Consider the following 18266-nt stretch of genomic DNA (forward strand, 5'->3'; position numbering starts at 1 on the left):
CTTGGGGGTAACCACCATACTACTGAACAGCTGCCTGAGAATGGAGCAGGATTATCACGTCATTCTTTCCAAACTGAAAAGTGTCCCCATAAATTGTTTTTTTTTATACCTGTAACCAGTCCTTTTGAATGGCATTTCATTCTGTATTAGCTTCCATTGTCTCTAAGAAATTTAAAAAATAAAAAAAAACACTTACAAATATGCAATGTTGAATGATTCTGACTAGAGAAATGATATTAGACATAGGATGTCTCCTGATATTTTGTGGTTTACAAGGCAAGTCTGTCACCATAGAGGAAGAATGGACCTTTTTCTATAGCCATGTTTAGTAATGATTTTAGTAAATTAGTTTAAATATAGATTTTGATGCCTGGATTAAGGTGCTACACAGGCATCTTGTAAATTACAATATGGTCATTCTTAAAGCATATAAGGCTTCAAACTGACAAAGAGAGCGTGATTATTTAATACCAAGATGTCCAAAGTTAAATTGCTTGGATGCTTTGCATATTTGTGGTTGCACACTTACAGTGGGTGTTGTTGGTAGAATAGCCTACTCGTAAGGAAGCCTTGATGACAAACGATTGTGCTGAATTACAGGTTTCATATGTTTGGAAATATACGTTCTAAAGATTTTACACTAATTTGAGATTAAGCAACGAAGGATTCCAAGCAAATTTAATGCTTAAGGAAATATTTTTGTAAGTGAAGAAGAGGCGGATCTTATCGAAGTAAGCACAGTCGGTTGAGAACGTAACTTCACTTTACGTCATACTCAGTGCCTGCTGTTCTGTGAACGGTGGTGGTCGGTGACTGATCTCCTCGGCCTCCGGTAGCTCGCCATTGTGTCAAGATCCGCGACTGTCTGGAGAACATTGAGGATAATGCAAGTGTAGAGAGACAGGAAGAGTTCGATGTCCATCTTTCCTTTCCATATATATGTTCTTGGCGTCACATTGACCCCAATGCCGGATTTGAATCCCTTGCTGGAAGTACATGTGGTAAGTTAATGATTTCACTGCTTGTGCTACTGTTCACTCGAATGAAACATAGTTCGCCATAACGAGATGTTATATATGTTCAGGTCGCCTATATTTGAAGAAGTTAACACATTGGATTTTGTTTCTCAATAAACAAAAATATTTTGTCGCATTCTATCGCTGGGCTCTTGTCTTGAGCATTCGTGTAACTGCACAAGCGCTGCTTTTGTCAGGTTTCACAGATATTGGGCACAATGACACATTATTACACTGTTTAAACATTTACACACATCTGTGCGCCCGCAGTTTTCTCATTTCGAAACATTTTGTTATGCATGGCCCCCAGTTCAGAGAGTGAACGTTTGAGTACTTTGTGGCAGGTGGCGGTGAGTAGGCTATGGCGCCCCCATCACAGCCCATATCTGTGGCGTTTGGCTTTGGAGGTCGGGGGCAGCTGCTCTGACAGGTTTCGAGATGGGTCACCAGCAGTTCATGTATTGAGATGATTAAGCTTGCCTTCTCCAAAAATTCGAAACCGTCCCCTAAGACATGCATACTAAGCCAGAAGTTAATAATGGATGTAGGCTACAAGTGCAGATGGGTATTTGTGTGAATTACTGTATTTGTCTACTCACAGCCTTAATCATTCCTGTTCACTGGAAGTATTTTTTTCTGACGGGGTGACAATGGTGACACCCACGCACACCGTAGTTTCGGTTTTCATAATGGACTCATGTTGGCCTACAACAACGACATGATAACTTGTTGGTGCCATTTAAACGAGGAATAGGAGGGGCTTATCACCAGTGCAACTTTGTTCAGTGAGAACTGACGTCCATGTGGGTCTTAGTACAATTGCTACTTTGTGAGAATTATGTAAGGTAAGGCTGGGGGATGTTTTTTTTTCTTCACATTTGAGACTTGTCCACAATGTGTCATAGTTGTAAGATATTGACAGACTTGTTACGTTTGGAGTATTGCAGTATGGGTCGTCTTAATTTTTTTTAATGAGCCATGGATTCTGGAAGCGAAAGTATAAGGCTGAAAGTTAGGGAACTTAAAACCCACAAAAATAAAGGTTTACATAAGCTTTGTATGCATTCTCAAACAATTTGACATGCCTTACAGCAAAACAACTGTGGATCCTGCATTCTTATAGGAACTATTGACTTGAAAAGTGCCTTTTCCTTAGACTTTTGTAAAATTCAATTTTAATCTTTGGAAATATGGCGTCTTTAAACAATGTCAGACCTGCTGCAAGAAATAGCAACGCATGCAGACTGAAGACATTAGTAATCTGATCTGAAATTAGGAAATTATTGTTAATTACTGACATTGTCAATGGAACATTACAAAAATGGCCAAATAACAATATACAGTAACTCTTAGCTAAGGGGAAGGAAAGCCTATTAAAACTGAAGCATTCACTTTTAGTGACTAAAGTCCACCTTCCTTGAACCCAATGCTGGCTGCCCCAGTTTCCAGTAAACAGTGTTTGTTCCTATTTTCATTTCTTAAAGACAAGAAAGGAAGTTCACCTAAACATTTCAGACAAATTGGCTCTGAAAGCCCCTCCTTTCTGCAATCAATCAAACTAACTCACCATCTCACAAACAAGTCCCAATAAATCAGGTCTACAAGCACCCACTTGCTTGCAGTAGAAACCTGGGCAAACACAACCTAATGCCAGTCTGCCTGGCTTCTGACTGTGGTTTCTCGCATGACCAGAGCCTAACAGTGATCCTTGTCTTCTTTAACTGGTATGGATTATCCTCTCCCAGGAACCTTGGGGCACATTTAAAACAAAAATAAAAGGCTTGCTAAAAGCCTACATGCAGGTAGTGTGGGAAAACAACTATTAAGCGCTGATGACTAATTCTCAGACCGTGCTGCACGGCTGTGTGCTGCGAGGTGCCAGAATTGCTTAGTAAATGTGCCACAAACAATTTCTTCGTCTTTGATGAAAGAGATCTACAGGCCACCTATTCTTGGTGACAAGGCCTGCAGGGCAAGGGATGGGTGGGGATACGGCCTTCTCCTAGCGCTCCAACCTCCTTTTGGAGGAGAATCAAATGACACTTCACCATCCTTCAGCGTTCCAACGGAGCACTCCAGACGTGCTGTGTTAACGGAGGATTATTGATATTGCGGCGTGTGAGAAGACACCCGTTCCAGGGGTTCGAGGGAGTTCACACAGGGACATTTGAAAGAGGCGTGCGAGTGCCATTGCTCTAAGCTGGATGAGGCCCTGAGCAGAGCATGGAGATGGGGCAGGGGACTCGCCATGTTGCAGTAATGGTGTTGTAATCGGACACCATTCCTTATTGTTTTGGTCAAAAGAAAGGTATGTGGCCTCCTCAGCTCTGATGCCGTTGCAGCCTTTCGCCCTATGGACAGCCAATGGCTGTCTTAACCCCAATCAGATTTTTCCCTTTCCCTCTCTCTCTTTCTGTCTGTCTGTCTCTTTCTGTCTCTTTCTGTCTCTCTCTGTATCACTCTCTCTTTCACGTTCCCATCCTCACTTTCTTTGTTAGCCCAGTCCACTCTATTATCTCCATCCATCCTTCTATCTCCCCACCCATCGCCCATCCTCAGACAGTGTCAGCAGATGGCAACCTCGAAGGGCCCCACGTGTGAAAAGAATGAGTGAGCGGAGGGGGGGTGGGGAGGGAGGAGGGGGGGGGTGGATGAATAATGCTTTGGGATGGGGGAGGTACATGGAAGATATGTCCCGTATTTTTGTCAAGACGTCTACCGCACAGTGTAGCCCACGCCGTGTGAACACACACTGCTCCTCTCACGCGCGTGCAGAACTCGCACTCACCTTCACTCTCATCCCTAAGCTGCGGCACCAGCTATAGCAGGCGGAATGGAGAAACAATTTGTTCTTTCTTGCGTCTCTACTCCAGCTCTCCCCCCCTCCCCCTCCTTCTCTCATCTGTCCTCCCTCCCTCCCTCCCTCCCTCCCTCACTGGCTCTCTGGATTCCCAGCTGACCATGTTCGTCATGGTAACAGGCGAGCGTGGAGCTTGCCCCGGCAGCGCTTGCACTTCCTGTGTGTGTGTGTGTCTGTGTGTGGCCTAGGGGTATTTGGTGTGCTGTGCTCACAGTATTCAGAGTCCAAGATCAGTGTGTGAGTGAGGCTTTCAAATTGTCTCTTTTTCTCTCACACACACACACACACACACACACACACGTTCACACTGAGATATAGGTATGCAGCAGAAGAAAAATAGGCTTAGGAAACAGGAATCCCGAATCTTGTCTTTTTCTCTGGCTTTCACAATGGCAGCACATTGCCCAACCAGTCAAGAGGCAAACCTCTGACAGGCTGCTCAGTTTGTGCAGTGGGATAGAATTACACATGGCTGAAACAAAGCTCTCCAGGAGAGGTGTACTCCATCTTAGGTGACAGTTTAGCTTGGCCTAGTGTACGGTCTTGTGGGTTGTGCATTGGAGTATTATCTTTTACTATCTTTACTGTGGATTTCCCTCCTTTCTTTGCCTGAGGACACTTGACATAAAATGAGAGTGATAAATCACAGACAGTTTTAACCCCACAGTTAAAAGGTTCCAGGAGGCAAGATGTATGATGTGATGTATGGAATCTTTATGGTGTTTTTTGGAGGAAATAAGATATAATAATCCATTGAGCAATGTTTTCCCCTTTTCACCTTACATTAGACAGTCCACCTCTGGTGGCACTGGTGTCTTGAATATACCCATATTTGACCATCAACTTTGAGGCGGCGTGTCGATCCAAGCGCTCCCATCGTTTGGACGGAAGCCGAACATTTCCTGTGCTGACATGTGTCCTGTGTTCTGATTGAGTCAGGGGGGGGGGGACTGTGTCGGAGTCTGCCACCCACGAAGTCAGCTGACTCCACCTCACACGGGAGCCGGTCAGCTGATGTTCAAACCCACCTCTCAATTCCCCCCACCCCCCAACACACCCACACACGCAGTGTCAGCGGCTGCGCCTGCTCCACAGTCACTTCTTGTCACTTGTGTTTTTGAAGGAAACGGGCCCGACTTCCAGGAAACTTGTATGCCGCGGTATGAGGAACGTTAGATGTTTTAGTTCCACTAAAGCTGTTTTTACCGAAAAGGGCGCGTGAACAAAGGGGCTTTTCTCCTTGAGCCTCGTGTTGAACTGTCAAGATCTCTTTCCTATCAGTTGTCTCGGTAGCGTCTCACTTGTGGAAAACTCTTGAGGTTCCTGTAAATGACAACTTGAAATGTAACTTGACTTGTGTCACATACTGTCACATACTGTCTTATCTAAAAGAACATTTTGATAATAAAGTGTCAGTGACAATATCAATGTCAATAGTTTGTTGATGTCTAGAAAGCAGCTGTAAATCAGACATGGGGTTAGGTCCTATTTGTCAAATTTTGTTGACTTCACTGTTAATTTCATAACATGCAGCCTTTATTTTTGTACACATTATCCTGGGATGGCATATTCCCTTCCAGATCCCAATCATAACTTGGATCCAAAAAGTCACAAAATGCAAACTTTCCAAATAAGGGGAAATGTACAGCACTGTAGTGTATGTACTGTAGATATTTCTTTTCCATGGTTACGAGTAAATGATTATTGTATCTAACTATATATTTGACTGACGATGCTCCTTTCTGGCCCACAGATATATGTTGGGTAACGGTGTGAAGCGCAAACTGGAAGAGGATGAGTTGGAGGACGGCAGGGATGTTCTGGCAGCGGGGGGTGGTGTACCCTCTAGGGCGTCCTACACCCTCCAGCGGCAGACCGTCCTCAACATTTCCCTGATGAAGCTGTACGGGCCACGGACAGCGGCCGAACCGGGCCTCAAGCGCCGTGTCCTGATCAACAACATGATCCGCCGCATCCACGACGAGTTCAAGGAGGAGGGCGGCCTGAGGGCGCTGTTCTTCTCCGTAGCGCCCGCCACGCAGAGCGCCGCCATGGAGGAGGACGAAGGCTATCACGAAGCCCCACACTCGCCCTTCGGCGTCCTCTCCTCATCGCTGCCCGGCCTGTCACCGCTCGACTCCTGCCTGACCCCGGCCTCGCTCCTGGAGGACGACCCGCCTCTGTTTTTCGCCTTGCCGCCGTCCTCGCCCCACCCCGGCCTCCACCCCCACTCCTCTCCCAGGCCGCCGCCCCTGCCGTCGCCCAAAGACAGCTTTGCCTCGGCCTTGGAAGAGATCGAGGAGCTGTGTCCGACCTCGTTGACAACCTCCGCTACCTCCCCCTCCCTCCCCTCTCCCTCTGCTCCCTCACAGACTACCCGGGTACCGTCCGCGGGAACAAACATGAAGGATGAGGGGAAAGCCCTGAGCCCTCGGGATCCGAACCCGCTTATGCAGGAGGAAGGCAGCGCTGTGAAAGCCGCCGAGCCCCTTCCACCCAGCAATACAGACACATCGTCCTCCTCCGGGGCCTTCCTCACAGACTTTGCCCTGGACGACATTCTGTTCACGGACATCGACACCTCCATGTATGACTTCAACCCCGGCGGTTCAGCCCCGAACTCCAAAATGGCCCCCGTGGTGACTACAGATGACCTTGTCAAGACCATATCTACCTTTGGTGGGGGAGGGGGGAGTTCGCCCTCCCCTCTGTCCCAAAACCAGACGTTCAAAATGGACCTCGCTGAGCTGGACCACATCATGGAAGTGCTGGTGGGGTCTTGAGTGACAGTTTGATACACCAAAACAAATGTCACCTTTAAAGGTTATTAAAAAAAATAATCCCTCCCCCCTGTACAGTTTTATACTCATGTCCGTAAATTGTAAAAACAAAATATGTCATCATCTTGAGTCTTTTTTCTTTTTTTTTGGACTACACTGTGCATGCAAAACAACAAGCTTGCTTTCCAGAATGAAAAACAGATTTTGAATGTATGGAACGCATTTTTTATTACTGTCTGAGTGCCTTGGAGTGTCAGAGTCCCTTCACCCTTCAGAGTGCTTTCAGTTTCTCAGCGACTTTTGTTTCCACAATGCATACAAATACAGCTTACTTTGGGAATGCAGTATTTCTTATCGAGCAGTTGCATCCAAAATTCTAGGCTAAGGGAGGGTGTTTTTGCATATGCAGTATGCATTATAACCTTGTAGCGCTTCAGTTAAACCAAGCCAGTTTTAACGCACTTAATGCACTGCAAGCATGTGCTTAAGGCCGCTTAATGTTTGAATTGGTTAATACATTTTGCAATATGGCTTAAATACTTCAATGTTGTCATTTCAACAGGCTAAAGACATTTGTCATAACTTAGAAAATATTTTACGAATATTTACTCAGAAATAGATGTTATTAGTTGATACGATGCAAAATGTCTGACTGAATTCTCTATCTTGCTTGTTGAAGTGTTACTTTAACACTGAATGCTGTTGTCTACATTTTATCCATCAATTATTTTAAAAGTTCTATTATTTAACTGAACTTTTGACACGGTTGTCAGTCTATGCCTTATGTTTTTAATTGATTGGAATTTGATCAAAATAGGATTTCTACACTAGTCTCATTTTTTACAGTTCAGAATTGCCGCCAAGAAATTACAAATGGTTCATTAATTTTATTTGAAGTATTATGAAGTTATTTATTACCTTGCATTTACAGTGTACATATATTTATTCTAACATGACACTAACATTTTTGGATTGTACAGAACATGGAACGTATTCATCTAGAAATATAGACAAGAGTATAGTGTGTGTGTGTAATGACATGCTGTGGAACATTTTCTTATGTGGGAGAGAAATCAGGAATTCTTGGGCTTTACCGCTGACTTTGAATCTGTGCCTTGTTCTATGCAACATATATTCATTTGTCAAAAAAAAATTATGTACAATGTGCATACTACCTTGATGCAATTACACTTTTGTAGTTTTATTTTCTACAATAAATTGAAAAGAAGGAATGTGTGTTGTAGTATTACTCCTGTGGAGGTGCAAATGCAACCATTCTCCCGATCCTTTGATTTTGCCAAGTTCACACTGTACTACATTACCAAAACATGTATTTCATAGCACAGTGATAGTATTATTTTAAGTATGGTATAACTTTACCACACCACTGAATTTCCCCATGTTGAGTTCCCGGAGGGAATTGTTGCCAACTCCACCTGTTTGTTATGTAGATGTTTTTGTGAAAGTGTCCCAGACACTTTGAAAGGAGTCATTGAATGCAAAACCGAGTTTACCTTGTCATAGTTGAATAACGACAGTTTGGTGGGTTAAATGGACATAGTGAACCTCAAAGTCCATTGACACCTCTTTCCTATGCAAATCTCACAATTTGAAACTGCCGCTGTAAAATGGGTGGTTTTCAAAAAAACACGAGTTGACGTAAACTAACCAATCATTGCACAGCTCATCTAAATATTCATGAGCATACCATAAAAGGGAGAAAACCTCTAGTTTCATTTTAGGGCTATTTCACAGGGTTGCATTAGGGCGCATAGAACAGCACCCGGCCATTTTCAGCCCAACCAATGTTACATACCCTATTCGGAGACCTTAAGAAACAGTGTGAAATACCCTATAAAATCATTGTATGACCCCTTTAAAGATGTAAGAGGGGAGAAACCAGAAATGCATAGCTGCTATACATAGTCTAATGCAATGACAACAATGCCGTATTTCTCTTAAATTATTTTAATTTCTTGTGTACACTAAAAGTAAATTTACACACTTAGTCTGAAAAGAACCCGGGCATGCATGTTAACCTTTTTACAGGCTCATCACGTGATTCATTTTTTCCATAGGAATTTTCCCATACATTTTACAGTCCATAGTTTTACTGTACACAGTCTAAAGCCACAGTGAACTATGATTACATCCATTTCATCTTTACAATGTGCAAAATCCTCCTGGGAACAGATTGAGTGGTACAACATAACAAATAGCAAGAGAAATAAAGAAAAGGGAATAGACAATGACAGCGAAACCACAAAAAGCACTTCATAACTGTAACTGTAACTGAACACATGGAAGCAGAAATTGGTCCCATAATTCCCTTATGATGTACGTCTACCTCCAATCAGCTACTGATGTCAGAATTCGTTCAGTGTTTTTTGTCAGTGGTTAAAACCATAAACATCTTTTCACCCCCCCAAAAGAAATTAAGAAAAGGAAAAAGGGAAACAAAAATTGATTATAAAAGAAAACTACAAACACACAATACAGCCAACTGCCAATTTCATACTTGTCGAATGACTGGTGATGGGAGGGTACGATTGAATCACAAGTAACTAACGGGTGTACTGGAACAACAGCGTATTTTAGCCTTAGGTTAAGAAATAAGGGTTAAAAATCTAGGCCCTATGTAAAATGACAAAAGAAAAACTAAGGCTATTAACACAATGGGGAAAACATTCAGCTGGATTTTGCAGGCAGTGTGGTTTCAAGTCATTATATATCTATGTATTTATATATATATATATATTTATATTTGTATAAGTATATAAGTTGTATATATTCCATTTTAATTTATTTGACCTTTGCTTGAAGAACTTAAACCAGTGTTTCATTTTCCACACAAAGACAAACATGTATACACTCCCAGCACAAAAGAATAACGAAAAATCTCTAATAGTCCCTGATTATATACACATTGATTCTCCTATTATAAATGATACACCTTTTCTAGGACCTTGATCTATAAATTAACAAACAAACTAACATCTCTGTAAATAATATCTTCACTCCTACTATTAATGCAGCTTGCTCACAGGCTTGGCCTGTTCCAGGTCTGACAAACCCATTTCCCATATTGATGGACAATGGGTAAATGTTTCACGTGATTAAAAAAAGAATTATTAAAAATCGACTGAAATAGAAAAAAAAATTGAGAAAAAGGAACGACGGGTAAACGATGATGGCCACCGTAAAGTCAAAGAGCAAACGACAGGAAGCGACATGGTGGTGATGGAGGAGAGGAGGAGGGCTATTGGGGGAGTTTTGAGGGGGGGGGGGGGGGTCAGTCCGACGTGGGTTCTGAGCAGCCCAGGGGTGTAAGCGTGGTGGGGAACATCAGGACCTTGGCCTGCATGAAGGACAGGTCAGGCAGACACGCAATCACCTTCGCCGCCTCCTCACTCAAGTTCTCCTCTTTCCGGGGTTTTCTGTTGAGAAAAGAAAACAAGATTGTTGACCTGTGCTTCTAAACCATTTCTTCTTGATGCAAGAGATGATGTTATGGCCATGTTAAATAGATAAGTTATCTGGGCTTACAGGCTGAGATAGTATAGGCTGGACTTTGGCCCTCCAGCTCAATGTAAATGTAGTAGTATAATATAAATAATAGTAGTTATAGTTAGGGGGTGCAAAATTGTGGATTTTGAAAAAAGGCTCCATCTAGTGTTACAACATCTCAGCGTAAAGATAGGGCATTTGTTTTGGCCATACAAAAACTATGCCTGACCCCTTTTCTTTTGGTCGATAAAAAAAACCCACACCTAAGCTACCACTGCATATCCCATATGCAAAGTCTGAGATACTTGGACAGCAAATGTGAGGTATTAGACAACCAATCAAATCAATTGTACATTTCAGACCATTGATTGGACATGTCTGGAATTTGTGAGTGCTGTTCATTTCTCTCTTTGTCTACCGTAACGTTTTGCTATTCTAACGGACACCCACCTTGTTGAGGTGCTGGTTTTATCCATGGTGGACATAAGGCGGGCAAAGGCATCTGCCACTCGGCTTCCAGAGCCACTGGGATCCATTTTGGCCGTGGTCAACTCATACAGCTCCGGGTCAACTCCTTTTCAAGCAAACACACACATACAAACTCACTAAATGTAATTAAAAAAAACATTTGAGCAGATAAAATAACTTGTTAAAAGCAACTTTGATTAAATTCCCAAACTGTTAAATTGCTCAGGATTAAATTAGTTGGCTACTGAAAGCCTCATGATCAATCATGCCAGCCCGTCATCCATGCATTTTCTTATTCCATCTGTTAGACCAACCGATAAAAACAGAATGGGCTTGATTTTGTAAAAAATAAAAAGCAGGCAAAAGAAGTCAGTCAATTGAAAAAACATTCATCATTAACAAGAGAAACAGTAGAGAAGAGGAAGGGACTTCTGACCCGGCTCAAATACAACTTGCAAATACTTTGAAATATTTTAGGTGCTCGGTTTACCCAATCGGAACTGTCCAGAAAAATCTGTATGCGTGTGACAGACCCTCACGCACCTCAAATACTTTCAGGTATTTACACGTTATGTCATCCATGTATTTGACCCCGGCTGCCAGGAAAGAGAATCCTGTGCTGCTGACCTGGGATGGTGGTGGAGCCGCTAGAGCCAGAGTCCTCCACAGGCCCAAAGAAATCGAGGTTGAGCAGAGAGGAGCCTCCGCTCGCTTGACATTCAACATGGCGGGCCGAGGCGGGAGAGGGTTAACAAACGGAGAAGAGTCAGAGAAGAGACGCACATGAAGACATGCTGCTTGTCATTAGTTGTAAGGGGAGTTTAAAGAGGTGTTAACCAAGTGGCGTGAAATGGAGCCTTGTTAATTACAAAAGTGAGTTCTGGAAGATGTTTTTTTTTGGGGGGGGGGGGGGGGGGGGGATTGGTGATCCGCCGTGGATGGTAAAAAGAACGAATGGTGATTTGTATTGCATTGTATGTCATGAAGAGGTTTTCGATATTTGACAAGTTCAAGTTAGAGAAAGGTAGAGGGAATGAGATTTGGTTTGGGGAAGCAGCTGCTTTCAATGCAGTCATAAGAAAATGGTTTGATGAATGGTGGCGATGTCAAATTCATAGATGAATAATAACATCAATCAACTCAAAGGACTGATGCCAAAAATCACCTTAAATTACGAATTAAAATGTAGGCAATACTTCATCAAAAGTCACCCTTGGTTTTAATCACAATCACTTCTCATTTTTAATTGGTCTCTTTGATTAGTCTCTTTAGAACAATTTCATCAAGCACTCCACTTGACATTTATTATCTTTACCTTGAGTTACAGTGACTTACAGGCATAGGGAGTGACAACAAAATGGAGACTAGTAAATGACTATGCTATGAAGATAAAGAAAAAGCCAGCACAGAAAGAAAATAAAGGAGTGGTGAAGAGAATAGACTGGTCGGACTCCTGTCGGGAGCCTGGGGGGAAACCTTCAAGGCATTGGGTTGTGGAGGTGGTTCGAGGGGAGGGACCTACCATCCAGGGGGTTAGTAAGGCCACTGCTGCTCCAGTCAAACTGGACGGGCGGGAGTGTTTCCTGCTGACAAGAGGGGAATGGGCGTTGGCTGAGAGGAAGGTGGCGAGCCCTCGGTTATGGAACACAGCTAATCATCGACTTATATATGCGCAGGGTATTGTACAAATCTGATTTCCACTATAAATCCATTTCAAGATGTAGCTAAGCCTCACATAGAATGTGCTGTCAAAACTATTGTAAACGGTTACTCTGTGAAAAGAATATACTGTATTTACACATTGTAACTTCCTTCACTTAACCGTCATTTATATGTAATCATGGATCAACAATTATAATATGCATGACTTGGGCAGGTTAACTCAAATATCTTCCTCAACAGCGGGACCTTCGATCGTTTGGGCTACCTGCGCTGTATCCGGGGGACAGGTGCTTATCTCAGGGGCCACTGGAGGCGCTTGTGCTATGGACGCAATCATCTCAGCGGCCGAAATGGGTTTCACAGGTTCTTTGGTGGGTTCCAGCATGCCCTATGGTTTATAGAGAAAGACGGGGTTTAAAAATCAGGGTATTAAAAAGGGGTTAGGGAGTGGGGAGGACCAAAAAAATAATAATTGTCATTTATTTTATTCATGCCGAAATGTTAGCAGACACAAATCATGCCATGCACCACTGGTGTTAACACACTAAGTATGAGGCCGGCTGAAGAAAAGTAATGTAATTTAAAAACGGTTCCATCCGCGAGATATATATGTAATTGAGCATTATATAACATACGGTTACTGAATATGTGTCCTACTGCAAAAGTGGGAAAACAAACAATTCATAGTCAGGCTTAACATGCCGTTATTGTCAGTTACTAAAGTTCACGTTTTGAGATCAATAACTCATTAATTGACCCCTTGGTTTTGTCTTTCAGTTCCGAGCAGAGAGAGTCTAGACACAGGGTTCAACTCACCAGGCTGGCAGCATACATGGGGACGATCACTGGCTGCTTCTTCTGACCTGTGAACAACTGTGGAGGAAACAAAAAAGAAAAAGTTACAGTACACATTGCTAATAATTATCAATAACCTGTCACTAACCATAACCTTAGCGACTCTTTGATGTATCCCAACAGAGTTGGTGTTTTAAATCGAAAGGACCCTAAAAAAAGCCCACAGTTGCAAGGATTTCTTTGGACAAACAGGAGATTAAAACAATGCTCTTCTCGTATAACTGATAAGTTACAACTTACACTGATGACTGATATTAAGATGTCCTTTCAGAATAGTTTTGGGCTGCCCGCCAATGCTGAGACATTCATAAATTAAACAAGGTCACAGGAAGGGCGGAGAGAGTGAATCTGATGACTGCCAGCACAACTCACAATGTTCCTGGTGTCAATGCCCAGAGAGCAGAGCAGGGTTTTGTTGCTGTGGGAGCCCCCCCACTGGTGCCTCAGGCCGAAGGAATTGTGGATGTCCTGCAGCTGCCTCCACACGTCCCACAATCCCCTGCGGACGCGGGACGGAAATCGGATTTGTCGGGATTCCAATGCGATGGAGGACTAGTCAATATCGCCAACGTGATGACCCCGACTACAACTACGTCATACCCCTTGCACAAAGTCACAACTTCGACACTACACAAAATCGCATGATGCTGTGCTCTGGACAAAGATGATATCACTATGTTTAACGTGGCTACCCGCGACGTGGCTCGCGGGAAAGATCTCGCTCACCTGTTATCTGTGGCGCTGCCCTTCCCATCCTCCTCCTGCTGTAACCTCTCAGGGGGCTCCAGACGGGTTTTCAGGGAGAGCACCTCCTCCCCCACCTGAGGGACAGGTGTCTCTGGGAAGGTGGCCTGAAAGAGCTTCTCCAGCCGGCAGGACAACGATGCCTAATGATGGAACAGGCACACAGCATTTGGTCCTTTCTGAGATTTGACACATTTGTCCTCTCCCGTAGCCCCAATATGATCATATTTCCACGATGATTAGCGAGGATGGAGGCTAACGCAACTAGCAGCAACTGACACTGCTTTCAGTGAAGTGACCAAACGTGTATTTCAATGATAAAGAGAAATTGTTTAATCTACTTGAGGGTGTGGAATACCCTGCCAGTTCAAATTCCTAAGGGAGGGAAAGGGGTGGAGGGGGGCAGGTGTTGGCACTCTACTTCGGTTATAAACGTCATCAAGTGTGTCAGAAATTCCTTTCGAGCACCCAGGAGCAAGGATGGTTGATTAAAGCTACATGAAACCTCAGCTTCAGTGGAAAGGAAGACAGTCTCCCAGTTTTGCTCAAAAGCATTCCAGCTATGCAAGCCAAAAAACTCACCGACAGACTCTCTCTTCTACTGGTGTCATCCCTGACGGATGGAAAAGATGTCCCAGCTCCGCTCTCTTGCCACTCGTCCTCGCTCTTCTCCGACGGCTCGGCACTCTGTTCCCCCCCAAACGCAGCCCAGGAGTCTCCCTCCCCTTGACCTTGTTCTGGCTCGTGAAAGGCATTCCAGCCAGCGTCTGCGTCAGTGTCCGCGGCGACAGCGGCCGAGCTAAAATCGGCAAAACTGTCGCTGCCGGGGAAATCGGTGAACTCCTCCCTGTCCTCCGTGTCCTTGTCGACGGAAGGGTTTTGGGGGCTATCGAAATCTCCAAAGTCCTCATCGTCCCCCAGTTCCTGCGCGGGTACAGCGTTCGAGCCAGTCGAAACACCGTCTTCTTGTGTCTCGGGCTGTTCGAAATCAGCAAAACCCTGTCCGCCAAACGAGCCCACGTCCCCGAAGTCTCCAAAGTCTTCGTCGTCCTCGGCCAGTTGACTGTGGCCGACGGGGGTGGCCATCTCCTCCTGCAGGGGTGGTGACGGTACTGAACCTGTAGTGCTCATGTCCCCGTACTCCTCTAGGGCTTCGGTCGACAGCGGACGTCCGAACGACGTCTCCGTCTCCGTTTCGGTCTCGTTTCCGGAACCCTTCTCGTCCGCTTGCTCTCCTTCCCCGTCTCCACCAGTGTCTGGCGAAACTCCGTTCTCCTCGATAAGTGCCTCGCCTGACCCTTCGGAACCCATGCCATTCTGGGCAACAGGTTCCCTAGTGCAAAGTGCCTCTGAGCTTGAGGGCTCTGGTGCAAAGGCTACGTCCCTATCTTCAGTGTTACCGTCCGTGTGAAAGCCCCCGTCCCCATTGCTCAGTCTGTCAGGGGCCACGGCAGGATGAGAAACGGAATCAGGCCCCGGAGTGTTTGCGTTGGTTACGTGGCCGTCCCTGACGATGTCCTCGGAACCACTCTCCTGCCCCACGTTTGAATTCCGTCGGTAGGCCCCTTCTGCTAGACAATCACCCCCCTCTGTGCAATCCGTGTTTTCACTCAGGTTGGTCGACTGGCTGAGGTGTCCTTGAATGTCTGCATTAGAAAAAGCAGCAAAATCTGCAAAATCATCTTCTTCCGGGCTAGGAGGGCACTCGTCTGGACTCTCTGTGGAGGTTCCTTTCTGGTGAGGGTGGACAGCATGCTGTGAGGAGAAGGGGATTTCCTGCACTTCGAAAGAGGCAAAGCCATTTGTTAGGACTTCCATGACACCGCCATTGCAATCCGAAGGTTTGTTGTCAGTTAGGGTATTCCTGTCAAGGTCCAGAGAATTCGAGTGATGGTTGGGTTGCGAGTGGTCAGCAAGCCTTTTCAGGTCCTCAGTGTTGACAGTTCGGTCAGAAGGACTGCCATCCCCTCCCGGCGCAACCCCATTGGTCTTTGAGAGGTCTTCTGCAGGACCCCGACTTACAGAACCACAGCTAAGGTTAGAGATTGCAACCACACCTCCGTTGTTAAGGAGCTCGGGCGGCGAGGTGGCGGTCAAGGCTTGGTTCTGGTTGAAGGTAGCTGGGGTGTCAAACTCTGTGAAGCTGACACTGTTGGGGACACCGGAAAAACCACCAAAGTCACCAAACTCATCGTCTTCTTCTTCGGCGCCGTCCTCCATAGGGGGTGGAGAAGATGAGTACATACGTATCACATCTGGCTCCATGGTCCTGAAGCAATCACACGTCCTTGAGGTTACAAGTCCCGCTGTGAAGAGAGGGAGAATACACTTGTGTTAGTGTTCATATGATGGAGAACACCTAGAAGCAAAAATGTCTTTAATTCCCTTACCGAACTTGGAAATGCAATAAAAAATAAAAATACACAATTTGACAGGTTAATTCTTGGAATACAATAAAGATACTGATACAAAATGCTATACCAACGACTAATCCATTGCAATCTGAGAGGTTTTGGAAGAGCAGAGGTCTCTTGATGGTACCTTTGGGCCTTACCTATTACCCCTGTCTGTTGTGTTGCTAAGGGCTTAACTCAAATTAAATTACTGATGCACTCTGGACTTAAAGTGGACATATTGTTTTCAAATGAACAGTAATCAAGTGCTAAGAGGGAAGTAGAAAACTTGTAACAACTTGTAATAACTAATAATCAAGCTAGACCTAACAGAAAAGTGATCCACTCTAACTGGTTTAAAGCAGAGAAACTAAGGTTTAGGGTTTTCTGAATAAAATCACATGCATCCGTTAATATGGGGTGATTGAATTTACCCCATAGAGGAATATTATAGTGTACATTCTCTGTGCCTATTCATGCAAATTCCAATGTTCCACTTTTGATCCTAAATACTAAGGACTATGGAGCTTGATATATTTTGTAAGTGCAACATTACCAACTAGGCTACGTTTTGGAGAAGAAAAACAAATCAACGTTTAAAGGTTGCTGATATCGCAATTACCACCATATGTTTCCTGACATACATGAAGAATTCAAATCCTTAACAGGTGCTAGTAAAAAACAAGAACGATTAAACACTTATCCATCAGCTTTTGTGCCACCACTTGGTATGTTAGCTAGCTTGGCTATAATTAGTCTTCAAAGTAAGGCCAATGGTCACGGGCTCCTGTCAGTTTGTTGTCATGTTTGACAGTTTCAGTTCAGACAGTAGCTAGCTAGAGCTAAATAGCTGGCTTTTGCTAGCTAGGGAAAGCTACTACCTAGCATTCTGTGGTGTGCATTCGCACTTATTACCTTAATCTAACCAGGCATTTAAATGTAGATGTAGATACCTAAATAATCATATATTATTATAACATGATCTCACTATTATTATGCTCACCATAAATGAAACCGGGTACTACAGTACCGTTAGAGCTAGCTAGCTCGCAAGCTAGACTGAACTGGCTAGCTTGCTTACCAGCTAGGCCACGGAAAACACCTTAAAGATCCAACTCCAGCCCAGCCAGGATTGGGCGAGGACAGCTAGTCTGGCTGAAACCTACTAGCTACAGCTATTATTACTGCTACTGCTAGCAGAAACACAACACAGGTCATCATTGCCCGCTCACCACACAGTTGGCTTCAGCTAGAGAGGTCGTCAGTCTATGGTTACAATGTCAATTTCATTAATTAAGCCTGCAACAAATGATGTCGTTATTTTTCTTAGAAAGGATTATACACTTTCTTAGCTATCCAATGCTAGTGCTAGCTGCATTACCAAGTCTGCAGCCCAGTAACGTTAGCTAGTAGCTAGCTTTCAGGCTGTGTATCCGGGTTTGTTACTGCACACAAACACACAATTAATCATACCTTAATATCTTGACGCTTCATTTTCATGGCTCACATGAAGTAGACACTTGCTATAGAATGTAGATCATAGCCAGCGACACATTAAGTTGGGAAACGGTTTGCATTAAAGACAAAACTATTGTTGAGTCAGCCGGTTATGATGATCCTACTTTGCTTTCTCTCGTCGAATATTACCCAGCATGCAACAAGAGCTTTGGTGTGGCAGGCAGTCAGGACTCGCCCACTGCTTGCGAGGCATGAGACAAGGCAAGCCTTTTTCGTTCAGAAATTGCAATGGATTGTATGTCCTGAAGAGTACCAGAGTGGTCTAAAGATCATACTATAAGGAGAGATTTCCAACTCTTTTGAATCATCATTAATCAAATCAACGTCACCTTTTGCAGGTCAGTGTCTTCATTCATGTAATCAATTTCATTCAGGTTGCTGCAATCTGGTCCACAATAATTATTGCCAAATGCTTAAACAAGCTACTTACCTGCATTCTTAACGTAACTGATACAGCTCAAAA

The 18266-nt window shown here is 44.2% G+C and overlaps 2 protein-coding genes across 3 annotated transcripts; one reads left to right on the forward strand and one right to left on the reverse strand.

Annotated features, from left to right (window-relative positions):
* Window positions 1-808: 808 nt before the first annotated feature.
* On the forward strand, window positions 809-8289 carry LOC136965316 (SERTA domain-containing protein 2-like). Its single transcript, XM_067259421.1, has 2 exons — window positions 809-1001; window positions 5630-8289. Exon 2 carries the CDS (start codon window positions 5634-5636, stop codon window positions 6657-6659), a length of 1026 nt encoding a protein of 341 aa, XP_067115522.1. The 5' UTR covers window positions 809-1001; window positions 5630-5633; the 3' UTR covers window positions 6660-8289.
* A 1458-nt stretch (window positions 8290-9747) lies between these two features.
* On the reverse strand, window positions 9748-17906 carry aftpha (aftiphilin a). 2 transcript variants are annotated; one of them, XM_067259675.1, is made up of 9 exons: window positions 17759-17906; window positions 14475-16198; window positions 13875-14035; window positions 13521-13647; window positions 13110-13166; window positions 12559-12681; window positions 12154-12214; window positions 10614-10737; window positions 9748-10093 (listed from the first exon to the last, which is right to left on the reverse strand). In XM_067259675.1, the coding sequence occupies exons 2-9, from the start codon at window positions 16155-16157 to the stop codon at window positions 9949-9951; spliced, it is 2481 nt and encodes an 826-aa protein (XP_067115776.1). In that variant the 5' UTR covers window positions 16158-16198; window positions 17759-17906; the 3' UTR covers window positions 9748-9948. The 2 variants fall into 2 exon arrangements, with proteins under 2 accessions (XP_067115776.1, XP_067115774.1); XM_067259673.1 differs by having other exon boundaries at window positions 12154-12217.
* Window positions 17907-18266: the final 360 nt, after the last annotated feature.

This window comes from Osmerus mordax, chromosome 21 (assembly GCF_038355195.1).
Source record: "Osmerus mordax isolate fOsmMor3 chromosome 21, fOsmMor3.pri, whole genome shotgun sequence".
NCBI lineage: Eukaryota > Metazoa > Chordata > Actinopteri > Osmeriformes > Osmeridae > Osmerus > Osmerus mordax.

Excerpts from the sequence above, each read along its gene's own strand:
- LOC136965316 (XM_067259421.1), top strand. The coding sequence starts at position 5,634 with ATGTTGGGTAACGGTGTGAAGCGCAAACTGGAAGAGGATGAGTTGGAG.
- aftpha (XM_067259673.1), bottom strand. The coding sequence starts at position 16,157 with ATGGAGCCAGATGTGATACGTATGTACTCATCTTCTCCACCCCCTATG. Across the intron at positions 14,036-14,474 it reads GTAGAAGAGAGAGTCTGTCG|GCATCGTTGTCCTGCCGGCT; the intron begins GTGAGTTTTTTG and ends TTCCATCATTAG. Across the intron at positions 10,094-10,613 it reads AAAACCAGCACCTCAACAAG|AAAACCCCGGAAAGAGGAGA; the intron begins GTGGGTGTCCGT and ends TTTTCTCAACAG.